The sequence below is a fragment of the Notechis scutatus genome, chromosome 3 (genome assembly GCF_049901735.1).
Source record: "Notechis scutatus isolate UNSWTSFEM ecotype Mainland chromosome 3, rNotScu1.2, whole genome shotgun sequence".
NCBI lineage: Eukaryota > Metazoa > Chordata > Lepidosauria > Squamata > Elapidae > Notechis > Notechis scutatus.
The window spans coordinates 149,103,152-149,121,266 of NC_142011.1; the positions used below are offsets into that span (position 1 = coordinate 149,103,152).

At 41.1% G+C, this 18,115-nt stretch overlaps 1 protein-coding gene across 4 annotated transcripts in view; it reads right to left on the reverse strand.

The window, feature by feature from the left end:
• The window catches only part of ATP9B (ATPase phospholipid transporting 9B), a 153,029-nt gene that overhangs the window by 12,140 nt on the left and 122,774 nt on the right, over window positions 1-18,115 (reverse strand). For all 4 annotated transcript variants that reach the window (XM_087961446.1, XM_026669929.2, XM_026669928.2 and 1 more), the window contains exons 16-21: window positions 14,514-14,675; window positions 14,142-14,234; window positions 11,096-11,179; window positions 8,026-8,196; window positions 3,485-3,583; window positions 2,138-2,227 (exon numbers count right to left, since the gene is read on the reverse strand). In XM_087961446.1, the coding sequence (XP_087817572.1) occupies window positions 2,138-2,227; window positions 3,485-3,583; window positions 8,026-8,196; window positions 11,096-11,179; window positions 14,142-14,234; window positions 14,514-14,675 (699 nt within the window). The remainder of the gene's footprint in view (window positions 1-2,137; window positions 2,228-3,484; window positions 3,584-8,025; window positions 8,197-11,095; window positions 11,180-14,141; window positions 14,235-14,513; window positions 14,676-18,115) is intronic.

Below are 18,115 nucleotides of genomic sequence, written 5' to 3' on the forward strand. Positions count from 1 at the left end.
AGAACAGTGAGAAAGTTTGTTTTGTGTATGCTGACTCTAGCCCAGATATTTGGCCTACTCCTTTTCAGCTGCAAAGATTAATATGACAAACTGCTTTTAGGCTGCTGCTTAATTTAGGTAATCCCCATCTCTCACCTTGGATAAAGTCAGTGCTCATGATCCCATCATCAAGAAAGCGTTTGAGGAAAAATGGAATTCAAAGTGGAGTAGCTGCTGAGAGTCAGTTGTTCTCAGGGAAAAGATGTCATTATTTTAAGCTGTCATATATATATAAAAGGGAACTGTATCCTCATGCTGACAGAAAGCAATCCATTGTTTAATATGGCTGCCATCCAGTTGCAATAAAGATTCTTATTTAGCACACTGCACTGAATCCCTAGGAGACTTCTGCTGAGCTGGAATCGAGCAGCCAGCTTAAGCTCCGTAAAGTTAGGGATAGGAAATTTAAGCTGAGTTCTGGTCTGGGGAACTGAATAGCAGAAAAGAGGAAGATATTACTCACTAAAAAGGATACTGGTGCTCAGTTCAATATTGTCAAAAAGCATTTAGATGACCTTTCAGAATTTGGGTGGAATGTTCTATGAATAGATGAATCAAAAATGGAAATGTGGGGGTTACATGGCTATTGTTCTATCTTACAGAAACCAAACCCTATTGCATAACAAGAAGCCCATACAAATTATTAAGAATGGAGAAATCAATGTCATGGTTTGGGAATAGTTTAGCTGCACTAGGACCTGAACAAGTAACCATTACTGAGGAAAGAAAGGATTCTGCTTTGTTTCAGAGAATTCTACAGAAGAATATTAGACCATCAGTTAAAGCTGAACTATAAGCAGGCCATGATTCCAAACATACAAATATCTATAAGATAATATACAAAGAAGAACAGAGTAAAGTTTGACTTAGCCAATTCAAAGAACCATAAAAAGGTGGCAAACCTGAAATAAGTAGTTCATGAAAGGAAATGTTAAATGGTATGGACTTGCAGCTGTTTGCTACTGAGGAATGGGCCAAAATTCTTGTGATGTGAAGGACTAAACATCCATTAAAGAAAGAATCTGATTGAGGTTACTCATGGTACAGATGGCATAACCAGTGACTGCATCTGAAGGGTCAGTTATTTCCTACACAGTAGCACACTGCACATTGGATGATTTTATTCACAGAATACATGTATCAAGCATTCAAAACTTTGTTGTTACTTCTCTGTTCAGACTCCTTTTATATATCACGGAAACCCGCATGATATTATTGGGAAGAAAAGATATGCAGAAGTTCAGAATACTTGAAAAGGAATGAATACTTTTTCTAAGAATTGCATATTCAGGACTTCATTCCATTAAAAAGTGAGTTAAAACAGGCAACAGACCTGTCAAGTTTGAAAGTACTAGGCAAAAATGAAAGGTAGGCCTCAAGTTACGACCACAACTGAGTTGAAAATTTCCGTGGCTAAGTGAGACGGTAAGTGACTTTTTTCCCATTTCACGATCTCTCTTGCTACAAGAAAGTTAAGTGAATCACTGCCTTCCCCACTGACTTTGCTTGTCAGAAGGTCAAAAAAATGTGACCACATGATCCTGGAACACTGCAAACGCCATAAATATGAGTCAGTTGCCAAGTGTCTGAATTTTGATCACATGACCATAGGGATGTTGAAACGGTTGTAAGTATGAAACTGGTCACAAGTCACTTGAGGAGAGCAGGGTTGAGGACACAAAAAATAATTTCTCTAAAACAATCAAGAAACTTTTAAAATCAGTGTTAATATAAATAAGTATCTGAGAGGATCCTGTGGCATAATACATATATAAGAAGCACAACTGCCAAAAAAAATTTTTCTTTTGACAAATCCAAGAGACTTTGAAACACTTAGGATTCCACCCCCAGCTACAGGAAGGGGTTTTTATTTGTTTGTTTGTTTTTATTTTCAAGGGACAAAAAGGATAACAGGCAAAAATGTGGAATGTCTCTGTTGGATTAGATTTACAGTATTAGATGTTTTGTTGATTTAAAACAAATGTGACTCTTGATTGGGACTTGGGACTTGCTTGGGATTCCTTTGGAAAGGCTACCAACCAATCTACCTACCTACACAAACAACATTATCAGCAATTGAGGAAAGCTAAACCATTACCTCTAGAGAGTCACCAGATATTACTAAAGCACAATCGTGTTTCCTTCTGAATGCATTTAATTCCAAATGAGCTTCTCCACGGCTCGTTACCTGAATAAAATAAAAAAATAAAATAAAATAGAGTTAGGACAACTGTTAAATAGATGTATGTAGATACATACATTGTTATAAAAATAGAATTTCAATCCTATCTTTGTACAGTAGAAGTTGTAGAAAGTGGAAGAAAACTTGTTGATTTAAATGCAAATTCATTAAGAAACAACAAGCTTTGCAGCACTGAAGTTATACAGCATTGGGAAGCTTACATTTTCTCCCACTTGATTTCATATACATTACACACTTACAAAAGGAATTAGAGATCTTCAAAAAGAAAGAATGTAATGTGGACCAGAAGCTTGAAAATTTTGATTATCTCTCCTACCCCCAAAAAAGTTCTGGCAATGATCCATCCAGAAATCAAGCTCTCAGGAATTGAAGAAAGATGCATTTGGGGAAAAGACAAGTGTGTGAAAGGCAAACACAGAAGCACAACACGTTTAGGCCAAAATAATTTCAAGCCTCATGCAACTAAAATTATATTCTCAATTTAATCATTTCAAATCCTCCTAACACTGAGAAATACACACGAAATAAGTATTTTATATTAACAACAAATTATTTAAAGAGTGAATAAATCTATTGGATATTTAATAACCTTCCTTATTTTTTTTCCACAAAAAAAAATGCCCAAAACATGTTTCCAAAAATTTGGTTGAATGAACCAGTGTGTGTGTGTGTGTGTGTGTGTGTGTGTGTGTGTGTGTGTGTGTGTGTGTTAGTTATGGGATCATATAAAAGGGGGATTTATGAACTTTAAGTGCTGCTTAAAACCTCTCCTTTAGATGCTTAATCCAGATAAATATCTGAGATCATTATTGTGTAAACTCCTACTGGGTTTAGCCTTGATTTTTCATACCCCCCAACCAACATGAGCAGGACAACCCATGCACAGTATGTACTCTTCTTTTGTACTCCACATGCATGTCCCTTGTGTTACAAATCTGCACAACTAGGTTACACATGCTGTATACCATAGTTTTCAATTTATGACCATTCATTCAGTCACCATTTGAAATTATGATTGTGCTAAAAGAATGCACTTATGGCCCGTGCCAAAAATTATGTTTGTTGCAGTGCCTTGTGGTCACATGATCAAAATTTGGGTATTTGGCAATTAAGGCTGTACTGCATTTAATTCTTGGATCATATATAACAAATTTGCAGGAAACCAACACATCTTTCAGTTCTAGGAAAGAAAATAACAGGAGCTAAGAATGATGGGAAAAATGTATCAGCAGTTCTACTTACGGGTCTGAAAATATGAATATCTTGGGCCCTAGACACTAAATGGGAACTTTTTGCAATACAAGTCGCAGTCTCCAATTTATCTCCTGTTAGCATCCATATCTGTAAGATAATTTTAGAATTTAACGGTTAATTCTTTATTGTATTAAAAACTGTATCTTTCTCAAATTAACTTAAAGGAAAAAAAAAAAAGTAAAGGTTCAAATTATTCCTTTGGCTTTACTTTACATCAAATAGATGCAGAGTCCAGTTGTAGGGGTTTATGGAGGCAAAATCAAGTGGACTGATTCAATAGGAAGAACCAGCATTGAAACCCATACTATTCAAATATGGTAGTTCCTGAGGTCATCTATTAACTGGACAGATAGAGTTAAAAAGAGTAAAGTGTATTTCACTCTTTCAGTCCCAAAAATATATGTTTCCATATAATTAGTTTCTTGCAAGATTTTATGCTCTGAATCCTGTTATAAATCAGGAATTCATATTGCTATTATTCATGGCAAGCATTCAAATATATGAAATGTATATTATCCAATTAAACCTTGAAATAACTACCGTATATACTCGAGTATAAGTCGACCCGAATATAAGCTGAGGCACCTAATTTTACACAAAAAAACTGGGAAAACTTAATTAATTTGGGAAACGATCTCACTATCTCACGTCGCCTCGGGAAGGGAAAGGCAAAGCGCTTTTTGCCTTTCCCTTCCCGGCTGGGGCTGTTGGGAGTCGCGCCGCCTGCCTTTCCCTTCCCGGCTGGGGCTGTTGGGAGTCGCCGCCGCCTGCCTTTCCCTTCCCGGCTGGGGCTGTTGGGAGTCGCCGCCGCCTGCCTTTCCCTTCCCGGCTGGGGCTGTTGGGAGTCGCCGCCGCCTGCCTTTCCCTTCCCGGCTGGGGCTGTTGGGAGTCGCCGCCGCCTGCCTTTCCCTTCCCGGCTGGGGCTGTTGGGAGTCGCCGCCGCCTGCCTTTCCCTTCCCGGCTGGGGCTGTTGGGAGTCGCTGCCGCCGGAGCGGCCCCAGTCCCGCGTCGCCTCGGGAAGGGAAAGGCCACGGCTTGGAAGGCCGCCGCTGGAGCGAAGCTGCGCGCAGCCGCTGTGCTAGCATCGGATCGGGCGCGCCGGACGGTTCCGACCGAGCCCCGAGCGTCGTCTTTGGCGCCCGCCCAGCGCCGCGGAGCTCCCTGTACCGGGAGAAGGGGAAGACACCCCCCCCGGGGCGGGGCAGGGAGAGGAGCTTCTCCCGCCCGCCCCTCTTTCCGCGCCCACCGGTGTCCCCGCAGGACGACCCCCGCCCCGCAGTCGCCGCCGCTTGAAAGAGACGGGCCGGGGTGGGTAGAAAGGTGCCGGGCGCCCTTGGAGGAGAAGGTCCTGCGTTCGCCTGTCTGCCCGCGGATGTCAGCGGAGCTTTGCCGCTGCTTCGTCCGGGGTCTCTGGGCAAACACGTCCACCCGAGCGGGGCTTGTCGCCTCCGGCACGCAACGAGCGCTGCCCTCGGATTCCCTGTCCGGTTGCCCCCCTTTTGAGGGCGATGGCAGTAAACTGTTCCCGTAGCAGCGGCTGCTCCTCTTTCCCGGCTGGGCAGGTGAACGAGGCTTCGCAGAGTTAAGACTGTATGGACTGTATGGATTCAATCTGGATTGGGATTAAAATGATTCTAGATTTACTAAACCCCAGTTACTTCTTCCTGGCCTGTCCCCTTGTTGGAGCCAACAGTGGTTTATGGTTCACTAAACCTTGGGGTACTTAGTGGGGTGTTCTGCTGAACTGTGACTGAAGCAGGCCAGTTACTTCTGCCCAGAGCACCAAGGAAAGTATCAGGATGCGGCCCAGGACCTGCATTTCAGGGGGCTCCCCTGGCTCTGATTAAAAAGCCAGATCTGAGCTGTGTTCAGACCAGCCTTTGCACCCTCGCCCTCTCTTTGGTGGGAACTACTGGGTTGTCCGAAGAGGGGTGGGGGCTGTTTTTGGCTCTGAACTTCACGTGGGTTCTGTCCTCCTTCAGGGCGGTCTGAATCAACCCGCCAGGCCAGAGTTGTAATTTGTTGCCTGGCTTCCCTGCAATCACAACTACCCCACTACTCCAGGGTCAGATGGAGCAGAGACCTCATCAGGCTGGCCTCTCTCCCCCCCCTTCTCAAGAGCCTGGAAGCTCTTCATGTCCTTCATGTGCAGCCTGGAAGAATGAATGACTTCCAAAGCTCTGGACTCCATCAGGCCCCTGTCAGGCGCAAGTCCCAAATGGGGGTCAGGGTGTCCCTTCTCGGGAGGGGCGTGAGATTGCACAAGAAGCAGGAAAGAATCCCAGAACAGCTCCTGCGTAGTCACGTGTTCCCTTTTCCCCCACCCTGGTGCTCCTCTCAGGTTTGCTAAAAACAAAACCACCCGGGTGACCCTCCTGCCTTCTGGAGGGCACAGGCGCCGGCAGAGTCCAGAGGGGAGCGCGGCGACCGTCCGGCTGGCAGGTGGGACTGCGAGCATTTGGGGGGACTTGGCTGCCTCAGGACCCGCATCCCCTGCTCTCCTCGAGGGAAGCGCGTCTTTCACTCTGTGGCGGAAGAACCAGCTGGCAAGGCAACCAGGGGCGCCTCAGGCGTATCAGCGAGAGGGACGAATTCACGGCTTCGGAAGGCCGGACCGGAGCCCCCTCCCCTCCAGCCCCTCCGGGCAGAGGGGCCGGCCTCCCGGGACCAGCCGCTCCGGCGGAGAGAATTGCTGAGCCGAAGGTGCCCTGCTAAGCCTTGTTCACCAGCCCAGCCGGGAAAGAGGAGCAGCCGCTGCTACGGGAACAGTTTACTGCCATTGCCCTCAAAAGGGGGGCAACCGGACAGGGAATCCGAGGGCAGCGCTGCGTTGCGTGCGGAGGCGACAAGCCCCGCTCGGGTGGACGTGTTTGCCCAGAGACCCCGGACGAAGCAGCGGCAAAGCTCCGCTGACATCCGCGGGCAGACAGGCGAACACGGGACCTTCTCCTCCAAGGGCGCCCGGCGCCTTTCTACCCACCCCCAGCCCGTCTCTTTCAAGCGACGGCGACTGCGGGCGGGGGGTCGTCCTGCAGGGACACCGGTGGGCGCGGAAAGAGGGGCGGGCGGGAGAAGCTCCTCTCCCTGCCCCGCCCAGGGGGGTGTCTTCCCCTTCTCCCGGTACAGGGAGCTCCGCGGCGCTGGGCGGGCGCCAAAGACGACGCTCGGGGCTCGGTCGGAACCGTCCGGCGCGCCCGATCCGATGCTAGCGCAGCGGCTGCGCGCAGCTTCACTCCAGCGGTGGCCTTCCAAGCCGTGGCCTTTCCTTCCCGAGGCGACGCGGACTGGGGCCGCGCCGGCGGCAGCGACTCCCAACAGCCCCAGCCGGGAAGGGAAAGGCAAAAGCGCTTTGCCTTTCCCTTCCCGAGGCGGTGGGACTGGGGCCGCGCCGGCGGCAGCGACTCCCAACAGCCCCAGCCGGGAAGGGAAAGGCAAAAAGCGCTTTGCCTTTCCCTTCCCGAGGCGGCGGGACTGGGGCCGCGCCGGCGGCAGCGACTCCCAACAGCCCCAGCCGGGAAGGGAAAGGCAGGCGGCAGCGACTCCCAACAGCCCCAGCCGGGAAGGGAAAGGCAGGCGGCAGCGACTCCCAACAGCCAGCCGGGAAGGGAAAGGCAAAAGCGCTTGCCTTTCCCTTCCCGAGCGGCGGGACTGGGCGCGCCGGCGAGCGACTCCCAACAGCCCCAGCCGGGAAGGGAAAGGCAAAAGTGCTTTGCCTTTCCCTTCCCGAGGCGGCGGGACTGGGGCCGCTCCGGCGGCAGCGACTCCACACCATTTTTTTTTTCAGAGGGGAATCTGACTCGAGTATAAGCCGAGGGGGATTTTTTCAGCACAAAAAATGGGCTGAAAAACTCGGCTTATACTCGAGTATATACGGTAAGTTATAAATTAATATTATTGTCCCAATAGGTAGCTTTTTATAAATAAATTCATATGGCTACCCATCTACCAAACTCCAGATAGTGAGTAGAGATTAAAATGTCCTCCAAAATATATAAATCTATTAAAGAAAAAGTAAGACAAGACCTGTAAAAATCCCCCTGAAATTTAAAGCTCTGGAAGGCAAATTCTAATGTGTTTAATATTATTATCTGCTCCATTGCAACTTCTGTGCATATGAAATACTAAAGTATTCAGTTATATAATCTTAGTAGAATGTAAATAGATATATATGTGGATATAGTCATGGAAAAATCATATGGTAACACTTAGATAACTATTGTTGTATAGTTACTAAGTAATTATAATACAAAAATTCAAATGAATTTTCTATACTTTCTGTACTTTTTTGCAGAAGGCAAAATAATTGTCTCTAGTTAATATATTTAAATGTATTCTATAAAAAATAACTTCCCCCTCTCTCTCTCTCTCTTCCTTTTACCTATACGTGTTAGACCAACAGTGATATATTCCTAATTGCTTATATATTTCTCACATGAAACGGATTGGATTCTTAGTCAGAGCAACAGATCTGCAGTAAGAGAACAAAATATGTATATAAACAAATTGAAGAATAAAAAAATTATTAGTACCTTTATTCCAGCATTCCGTAGCATCTCTAGTGTTGGTCTAACATCAGCCTGTAATTGATCTTCAACTCCAGTGAGACACAATAATTCCATTTCTCTTTCTAGACTCTCTACAACTGCAGCCACCTTGAGAGTTCTGTCATGTATGCTTAATTTTGCTTGGTTATATCGACTCTAAGACAAAACAAAATGTAATTCTGTTACAGTAGATAAGATTTTTGTGCTGTCCAAAATGCAAGCCCTAGAGTGTTATTTGATTGACAGATTCACTTTAGAATTTGAAATTCAGATTTCGCCAATGAGGTGCGTGCAGAAGTAAATGAACATAAGTAATACCAATGACAGAAAGAAATGTAAATATCCAAATATTTTATACCTGTAAAAAATTCAAGGTCTATAGTCTTATTTGAAAGGATTTGCATAGTGCTACTACTTTTTATATTTGGTGGCCTGATTTGATCTCAGTTTTTGAAGTTGATAGAATAAAGAAACCAACCTTACTATTTGGATTGAAGTTTCACACATGAAAAGATGTAATATTTCAGGATTTACTACTTCATTTCTGAAAACTGTGGCACATAATTAAGAGAAATGAGGGTTCTATAGAAAATTATAGATAGGAATATATATTATGAGACTCGGTGGCACAGTGGTTAGAGTGCAGTACTGCAGGCTACTTCTGCTGACTGCTGGCTGCCTGCAATTTGGCAGATCGAATCTCACCAGGCTCAATGTTGACTCAGCCTTTCATCCTTCCAAGGTGGGTAAAATGAGGACTGAAATTGTTGGGGGCAATATGCTGACTCTATAAACTCTTAGAGAAGTCTGTAAAGCACTATAAAGTGGTATATAAGTCTAAGTGCTATTGCTATTGCTATAGTTTGGTGTTACTGGAAAAGTCCTACATCACAGACAAACATAAAGCTTTTGGGACAATTCTTTTCTAATTTACAAACAGTCATGCTCGTATTACTAGTCAATGTGAACGATAAACAAAAGTAGGTTTTGTGGAGTTTGGGCACATGAGTTAATTCACTTGTTGCTTATATGATATGATATCTTTATGGATTAATCATAATATTGTTTGGAAACTGAATATTAGTAATAGAGAAAAGTATGACAACAAAAAATATAAAACAGAAACCGAATCCTTGTTATAGACTTACTGGATATTGAGTAAGAGATGATTTCTGCTGTAGAGTAGATAACTTTTAGAAATAATGTCTAAAAGACCAGAAAAGAGCCAGAGTAGTTGTTGAGATTGCATACTCAGAGGCCAACCATCAACCTTGCAGCATTTCATGGTCACCTAATCATCTTTTGAGATCTTCACTGCTGGCTTTTGACAAGGAAAGTCAACAGGAAAGAAGGGCAAAAAGTTGCAAATGCCCATCTTGTGACTGTGGGATACTGTGACTGCATGGAATTCATCTAATGATGACAGCTGGGACCATTGCAACCACCATCTTAAGTTGGCATGATCACATTATGACATGCCTTATGAATGTGTTGCTCAGTAAAAGAATTGCCAGTCCTATTAACCGAAGATTATCTGCATTGTTGTTCAAAAAATCTGGGGTAAGATCAATTATATTCCTTGACAATATAAATATTACCTATATAAATACATTACTGACTCCCAATTGGATTTGTATCAATTTGTTTTTAAACAGTGAAATTCAATGTAGAGAAAAATAGGCAACCCCCCCACACCACATGCACAGGTACAGAATAGGTGGTACTTGGCTCAACAGTAGTAACCGCGAAAAGGAACCTGGAGTTCTAGTGGACGATCACTTAAATATGAGCCAGCAGTGTACTGCAGCTGCCAAAAAATCCAATAATAAAGGGATAGAATCAAGAACACGTGAAGTGTTAATACCACCTTATAATGCCTTGATAAGACGACATGTTTTGGTCACCACGATATAAAAAAGATATTGAGAGAAGATGTTAAAAGAGTGCAGAGAAGAGCAACAAAGATGATTAGGGGACTGGAGGATAAAACACATGAGGAACAATTGCAGGAACGTGGTATGTCTAAAAAGAAGGAGTGGGGTGACATGATTACAGCGTTCCAAAATCTCAGGTGTTGCCACAAAGAAGAGGGAGTCAAGCAATTCTCTAAAGCACCTGAGATCAGGAGAGGAAGCAATGGATGGAAACTAATCAAGGAGAGAACTAAGGAGAAATTTTCTGACAGTTAAAGCAGTTAATCAGTGGAATGGCTTGCCTCTAGAAGCTGTGGGTACTCCAGCACTGTAGGTTTTAAAGAAGAGATTGGATAACCATTCGTCCAAAATGGTATTGGGTTTCCTTCCTGAGTAGGGGGTTGGACTAGAAGATCTCCAAGGTCCCTTCCAATTCTGTTATTCTGTTCTTTTTGCTCATTATTGGAAGAATGTATCCATGTCTACAAGGTGCACTAAAATAGCCACCCCCCACAACAACATTACTAACATAGGATAAATTGTGCCATATTAAAACCAGGGGTGGGTTTCTACCGGTTCTGTCCACCTCTGTAGAACCAGTAGCTCTGAAGAGCAGCAGACCTAGAACTGGTTCTATGTCTGCTGATGTTTTTGCCCACCTGCCCACCCGGGCTCTTACCTGACCTTTATTTCTTGATTTTTCAACTTCAACTGCCGAACGAGGCACAGCTGCAGTTTAAAAAGCAGGAAAAGAGGGCTGTTTCAAAGGAAAAGAGGGCTGCTTCTCTGCATGCAGCGTGCTGATGATGATTTACAGGCGACGATTTACAGGTGCCCGCTCGCAGCGTGCAGGGAAGCACATCATAAATCACCGAACCTCGTAAATCCTGAACTGGTAGTTAACCCTGTTGTATCCCACCCAATTAAAACTAATAATAAAAATATTGGCACTGTTATAAAAAGTCATTCAGATGAAGCAGATGAAGATGAGGAGGAAAAGCAGAAAAAAAGCTGTAGAAATCAAGCTAATGATGAAGTCAATGGAGGTGGAGCTCACCTAATCACTTGTCTACAGTAAAGAGAAATAACATATGTGAACTAAATAGAGGTTCTTTTGCCATTACTGGGCTCAGTATAATTACCTCAAAATCCTGATATTGTTCTTCTGTTAAGGATTTTTTGGCAACAACCAAAGTACGCAGACCTTCTCTTGCCATGTTACCACACTAAAATTGCAAATACATAACAATAATTAAACAATAGTTATGAATCATAACATAGCTGCAATGCATTGATACAACAAGACAAAAGGTTATGAGGTCAATTTATATTAAGTTGTACATTCATCCACAACCATGCTTTTATTCTTGAGACATTAAGCCAGCTACATATTGTCAACAGTAAGATTATTTAAACTGCCCCAGTAACTGTCCTATTGTGGGAGTTCATTCTCATACGGTCAGAGAAAGGTAATAGGTCTGATAGCTCACAAGACAAAGGAAACTTTGAAACTCCTGCCCAAAAAAGGGAGCCAAGCAACTTATTATGTTTGATGGGCAAAAGAAAAAGATATAGGGTTTAAATACACATTCTTCAAAGGGGATTTGCTCTTGAAACAGAGCAATTGCTGGAATTCTTTCATTATGGCTTCTTAATTTTTCTCAATTAACAACTTATTATGTAATGTTCTTAACTTCTTGTGAATTTGTCTAATCAGCTCCAGTCCTCCCTGAAGCCTAATACCTCCTGATATTTGAATCAACAGTTTTGCCTTGTATGTTTCTTTGACCCTTTGTCATCTCTACCCCAGATTAAGGAACCAATGTCATGTAGGCAATGACTACTTTTACTGTAACACCTATTGTAACAGAAATTGGAAGTCTGAATGTGCTCTCCTCACTTTATCTTTGTATGAACTAGAGACATTTACTCAAACTAGTTTCTTGAAATTGGCTCAAACCTCACATGTCTAATCACCGGCCTTGGTAGTAGCTCTTTGTCCTGTCCTTCAAGGCCATTTCCTATGCCCTCTGCATCCTACAAGTGGAAATTAAATTAGCTCTGGTTACTTTTGAAGGGCTAATTCAAAAAGCAGAGCTGAGGGATTCTTTTATCCCATGGCTGCTTGGCCTCTGAAGTGCCTGCACCGGTTTTTGTCCATGATTTTTAATAATACAGGAAATTACATAAGGAAGTTACATGGAGATTTGGGCTGTATTACAGATGACAAGTAGTTTTTTTTTTTCTTGTCTCTATCAATCTATCATTTGGAAATGATGTAGGCAAACTAACCAAAGCTTAAAATAGTTGTAGGTGAATGTATAGTTGGTGGAAAAACTGTTGTCTCATTACAAATTTGTAATCAGTCTAAGGAATGGCTACATTCTTCCGGCATAATCAGAAGCATATGGAAATCTGTATCATTTTTTGGAACATAGGTGACTTCTCTGGCTAGAACTATCTTGACAAGCTTAGGCTGGTTTCTGAAATAAGATCTAGCAAAGAAAACCAGTTAAACCCCAGTCTAGAATACTGTAAGGTTCTCTAATGTACCTTTAAAGTCCAAAAATGCCAGCATAAAATTTTATGCCAATATACTTGTAGGGATCAGACAAATTCACCTCAATTAAGTATGGAGATATTTGCATCCACGTTATATGAGGGAAAACGTTTTCTTACTTAAATTTCTCAGTGTCCAACATTAAGCTGCAGAAGGTTTAGTCAGGCATACTCCTCAGATCAATAAGACTGTGAGGTATAAAGGACACAGTCATTTTATTGAAGCCCTAATGACTAGAATTTCTTCTGCTAATTTTTTTTACCATGCTCTTTGAATCATGGGGTTTAAACAGTTCCAAATTATTATTTTCATTTCATCAATTTTGCTCTTATTCCAATTTTTGTTCTGTTTTCTTTTAAATATACTTGTTTTCTTCATTAATTTTTTTTTATTAAATTACATCTTGTAGACTTTGTCCTAAGTGCAGGATAGAAATACCTTAACACCATTTATGAAACACATCTATAAATAAAAAAGTAACCCTCATGGAATTTAATAGGCGGGCTCTACTGAATAAATTAAGATGTTTCTGATGTTCACTTTCTCTCTTTTTTGGATCCCGTATTCTTCCTTGAATAACTAAGAAGTGAGCTTCCTTATTAAGTTTTAGAAATTAATCACTTTCCTTGAATGCAATATTTCACATAAATGTGCTGGGACAATACAGTGAACAGAGCTTAGAGCAGATATTCTTTTTCTCCTTGGTTCTCTGCCTGACTTATTGGATCCCATGATTTCCAAAGTCTGTATTCTATCACCATCTGTCTTAGACTATCTGTTCCCTTTATTTTTTAAATATAGATTCAAAAAAAATTTCAGGCTGATATTGTAAATTTATCATAGAAAATGTCTACACTATATCATCAAAGTAATTGGAATAGGCTTATTTTTCTCTATTAAAATAGTAAAATTAAAAGATTCATTATTTTTTTAAAAGCAAAATTCTGTCATTCTAATGTAAAATGTGTATCGATTTGGCCTCATAATGCTAAATAAATTAAGCAAGTATTTTACAATTAATTGTACATCATTATCACCAAAAGTAATTTTTATGACACTTTATTAGGTCTTCAGGGAATTTAATTTATTCATGACCCTGATTAAATCAAACTGCCTGAAGCGACTATTGATTTATATTGCCAATACCATTATGAACATGCATTGTGTGATTATCACATTACCATATTATCTGTATGTAAGGTCAAATAAAGACAACTGCTGGTGTCCAATACAGCAATATAGTATAATGCATTTATTCTGTAAAAACATATGCTTTCATACATAATTTAAATATATTTTCAGCTACATTTCTGTTGTCCAGGGTAAAAACAAAGCCAGCAAAAACAGATTGAGCATATATGAGGTCATGTTTATGATTACATTACTCATTAAATTAGTTTTATCTTTTGTCTCCTTTTCATATTAACAGACGAACCTTTAGATAAATTTTTTTCCAAATTCATTACTGGTTGTTTTTTTTAATTTGATGTAGGCAAGTTAGATGTTAATAGATTAGAAAAGATTATTATTCAATTTCTATTCTTAAATTCCACTGTTATACATTTTAATAGTAAAATAAAACACTTGCTTTTTCCAAAATTGAAGCAATTGTTAGCAATATTTCTTACCTCCTCTTCTAGCCAATCATTATATTGAACAATGGAGGACATTGCAACATCTGCACCTTTCATATAAAACATGATTTCACCTGTAGATTCATCCTAAAAATAAGTACAGCAATAATATAAGGACAAAAGAAACACATGCTGATCTAAATACACATGTACAATATTTATTCCTTTCATTTCTAGAATATAGAATCTGTAAAAGTTAGGAAATGAATCAATTCATACTATGAAAATTGATGAAAACAAAATCTACTCTTAAAATATTTTGGAGGACATTTATGTTTTCTTCCAATCCTTATATTATAAATATGTACAAGATCAGATATTTTCACCAGGATTCCAATGAGAAAAGAAAACATTAATAATACATACCCTCACTATGATTCCCATTCGCTTGCTCTCAGATGTGAAAGGGAAAATTTGCAGAATATAATATGTCAGAATTTGTCCACTGGGGGTTTTCAGTTGCATTGAAGTCAAATCCCTATTCACCAAAGTAAGACCAACACTTTCTGTCCACTGAACCAAAGCTACCTAGATAAAAATACAATAGTGATTATAGTCAAACGAATACAATACAATATACAAATGGTGATAGATTCAGTACAATAAATAACTATTGTATTTTGTATCATTCCCAATTTCAATTGGACAGAAACAACTACTGTAGACAAAGTACATTTTGTCAATTGACGTATAACAGCAAAAAATTTTTTTATCCCTGATGTGAGTGACAATATTGCTTTCATCACCAGTGACCATTTTATATCACTATAAAATTCAATCCTTATTTTTATCCCTTCCTTTTTTTCTCCTTCTGTTTCTTTTTTATTAATTGTTTATTCTCTTTCTTTAATCTATTTTAATCATTGTAGTTTTTTTTATTGTATTATCACAGATGTGTTATTTATTTGTCACATCTCACAAACACTCTAGATTAGGGATGCCCAATCTTGGTAATTTTTAGATTTGTGGACTTCAACTCCCAGAATTCCCCAGGCAGCATGTTGAAGTCCACAAAAGTCTTAAAGTTGCCAAGGTTGGACATCTCTGCTCTAGGTCAAATCTTCAATTTTGTAGCCTCTCATTTTTTGAAATAGCTTACTACTCAAAATCAAATTCGCTCCCACACTGTTAAATGTTTCAGGAAAGCCATTAAAACAAGGCTTTTAAAGAAAGCTCTAGGAGGAGATCCAGTAAAAGTTACTGGGCTGTGGTTGGACGCTTTGTTCTCATAACCTTAATTTCTGTTTTAGTAACTTTTGTATTGCTATTTTGATTACTGTTTCTCATTTTATTATACTTTTTGGCATTTTAATCCTTTTATTGTAAGAAGAAAATGTAAGCTCTTCAGAGTCCTGTTGCATTGGAACAGCACATAAACCTCAGCAAACAAATAATTAACTGTGGAAAAAACCAGTAACTATTAGTAGTCTTATCATTACACATTTATATAATTCCACTTTAAAGAAGTTCAAATTGGCAGACTTCACTATGTAAGGATATAATAATATATCCTACAATTTAATTTTGTGTAAAATAAAGAATTTGCCTTTCTTCAAAGCACTTCTCTAGCATTTACCGTCATTCAAATTCTAATACCGTAAATGAAAACATCATTTTTGCCATACTTTGTATAATTTTGTCATTTCAACCCTAATTTTTACCACTGATATTTTTCCTAACCTTGCATACCCCAAATATTGGCTGTGAGGGTGCTCTGATGTTAGATTTCCTCCTCTATGTTGAAAGTAGGACAGTAAAATCTGATATATTCTCTGGCCTGAGATGACATTTGAGCTAGCTATAGGATTTAATACTAGATTGAACTAGTATTAGCATGTACTAGTTATGTATGTATTAGCATGAGAACAATTTTCAGAAATATATTGCTCAAGTCTGCCATCATATTGTCTATTTAACTGTATATCCGGCATACAACAGTATTCTGGTTCAGATAAATTAAAACTGAATAAACAAATGTGCAAATGAATTTGATTCAAATAAAGAGTTCAAGACAGACAAAATTAAATAATAAAAACCTTATGGTAATTGAAGTTTTTAGATATTAAGCAAAATGTATACATTTGTATTACTATTTATTTATTAAATTTGTATGCTGCCTGTCTCCCCTCTATGGTGGCTCTGGACTATTACAAGTAGTCCTTGATTTATGAACCTAATTGAGATTGGAATTTCCACTACTAAGTGAAATGGTTGTTAAGTAAAACAATCACATGACCATGCCACTTAGTGACAGCACTCCCAGCAGTCCAGATTGTAGTCATTAGGCCAGGACGATGTGGTCCTTCATGTTTTTCTGGCCCTTTGCAAGCTACCTCTGCTTCAACTCCCCTTACCTCTCTATCTCCTTCATCATCACTGTCCGGCCACCTTGCACACCACTGCCTACTCCTACTGCCTCTGCCACCACTACGTACAGCTGCCCTCACTGTGTTCTTCCTTCAACTGCTGCATGGAATCCAAGAAGTGGGTGAGGGCCCTAGGATGTGTGTGGCAAGCATAGCAGAGCCTTGTCTATTAAATGGAGCTTTCTGGGCAGGATGGAAGCAGCAGGACGGAGCCAATGAAGGACAATGGTATGGATGGAGGAGCCCCATCTTCCTTCACTGGCGTGAGGAGTGATAGCATGCAGACTGTAGAAAGTGCAGTGGGATAGGCCAGAGAGCGTGACACAATATTGCCAAGCGAGACAGGAGAGGTGATGGTGGTTCTCCAGGAAGAGGTTTACTGGAGGCACAGCTGGAGGAATGGCCCACAGCCTTCATCATACTGGAAGCCTCTGGTCCTTCACAACAGTGATCCCCAACCTTTTGACGCCGCGGCCCGGTACCGGCATCAGCTGGGTGCCGCGGCCCGGTACGCATCAGCTGGGCGCCGCCATCTTTTTGATGAAAACGTGCTTCCGGTGAGCTTTCTACCCGGAAAAGCTCACGAAGCGGCGCCGCCATCTTTTTGATGAAAACGTGCTTCGGTGAGCTTTCTACCCGAAAAGCTCACCGGAAGCACTTTTTCATGAAAAAGATGGCGGCGCCACAGCCGCTGCCCGGTAGGAGTTGTTCCGCGGACCGGTACCGGTCCGCGGACCAGTGGTTGGGGACCCCTGCTTCACAAGACTTTGCAGAAGGAAGGCTGGGCCAGCCAAGCAGAGGGCCTGAGAGTAGATTCTGTCCCTGCTGGGCTTGCCTTTACTGAAGCCTGCAGGGTAGTTCTGTGGGAGCACTTCCTACATGAGCTGCAGAGCATGTACTGTGCTTCTGAGAAGTCCTCAACCCTCCATTTCCTCCAATTCCATGGCCCCTGAACAGCATTTTCCACACAGCTACCATCTTTGCCTGAGGAGCCACTGCTGCCTCTCTGATCTGTCTCACAGTATATGGGTAATTGCTCTTTATGCCTGATGATGGGGCTTATTTGCCTGCACTGCTGTTCTTTTGCTCATGTGACTATGGAATGCTGCAACTGGTAATAATGTAGGCAGGTAACCAAATGCCAAAGTTTTGATCACATGACTGCAAGAGGATGCTGCAGTGGCAGGAATTTTGAGGACTACCTGTAACTACTATGCAGCACTGTTGTAACTTCAAAAACTCAACTGAACAAATAATCATAATCTGAGGACTACCTGTAGTAACATACCTGCACTAAAATGTTTCATAACATATAGTTTTAATGGAAAGAAAAAATAATAACGTAGGCTTATTTCTTACTTCTGAATGCAAAATAAACTCATATTATTAAGTACAATAAAAATATAGAGGTGGAAAAACCATGTTTGTATTCTGCAAGCAAATGATATAAAATTACGAAGATCGTTAAGTAAAGCAATTCATTAGAAGTCTCAATTCATGAAGGCCCTGATTCAAAATTAGAATCATCAGCAAACTGCAGGGAATAGAGAGATGAAATACATTCACACAATAACACTGGGTTACAGCTTTTTATAAAACTCA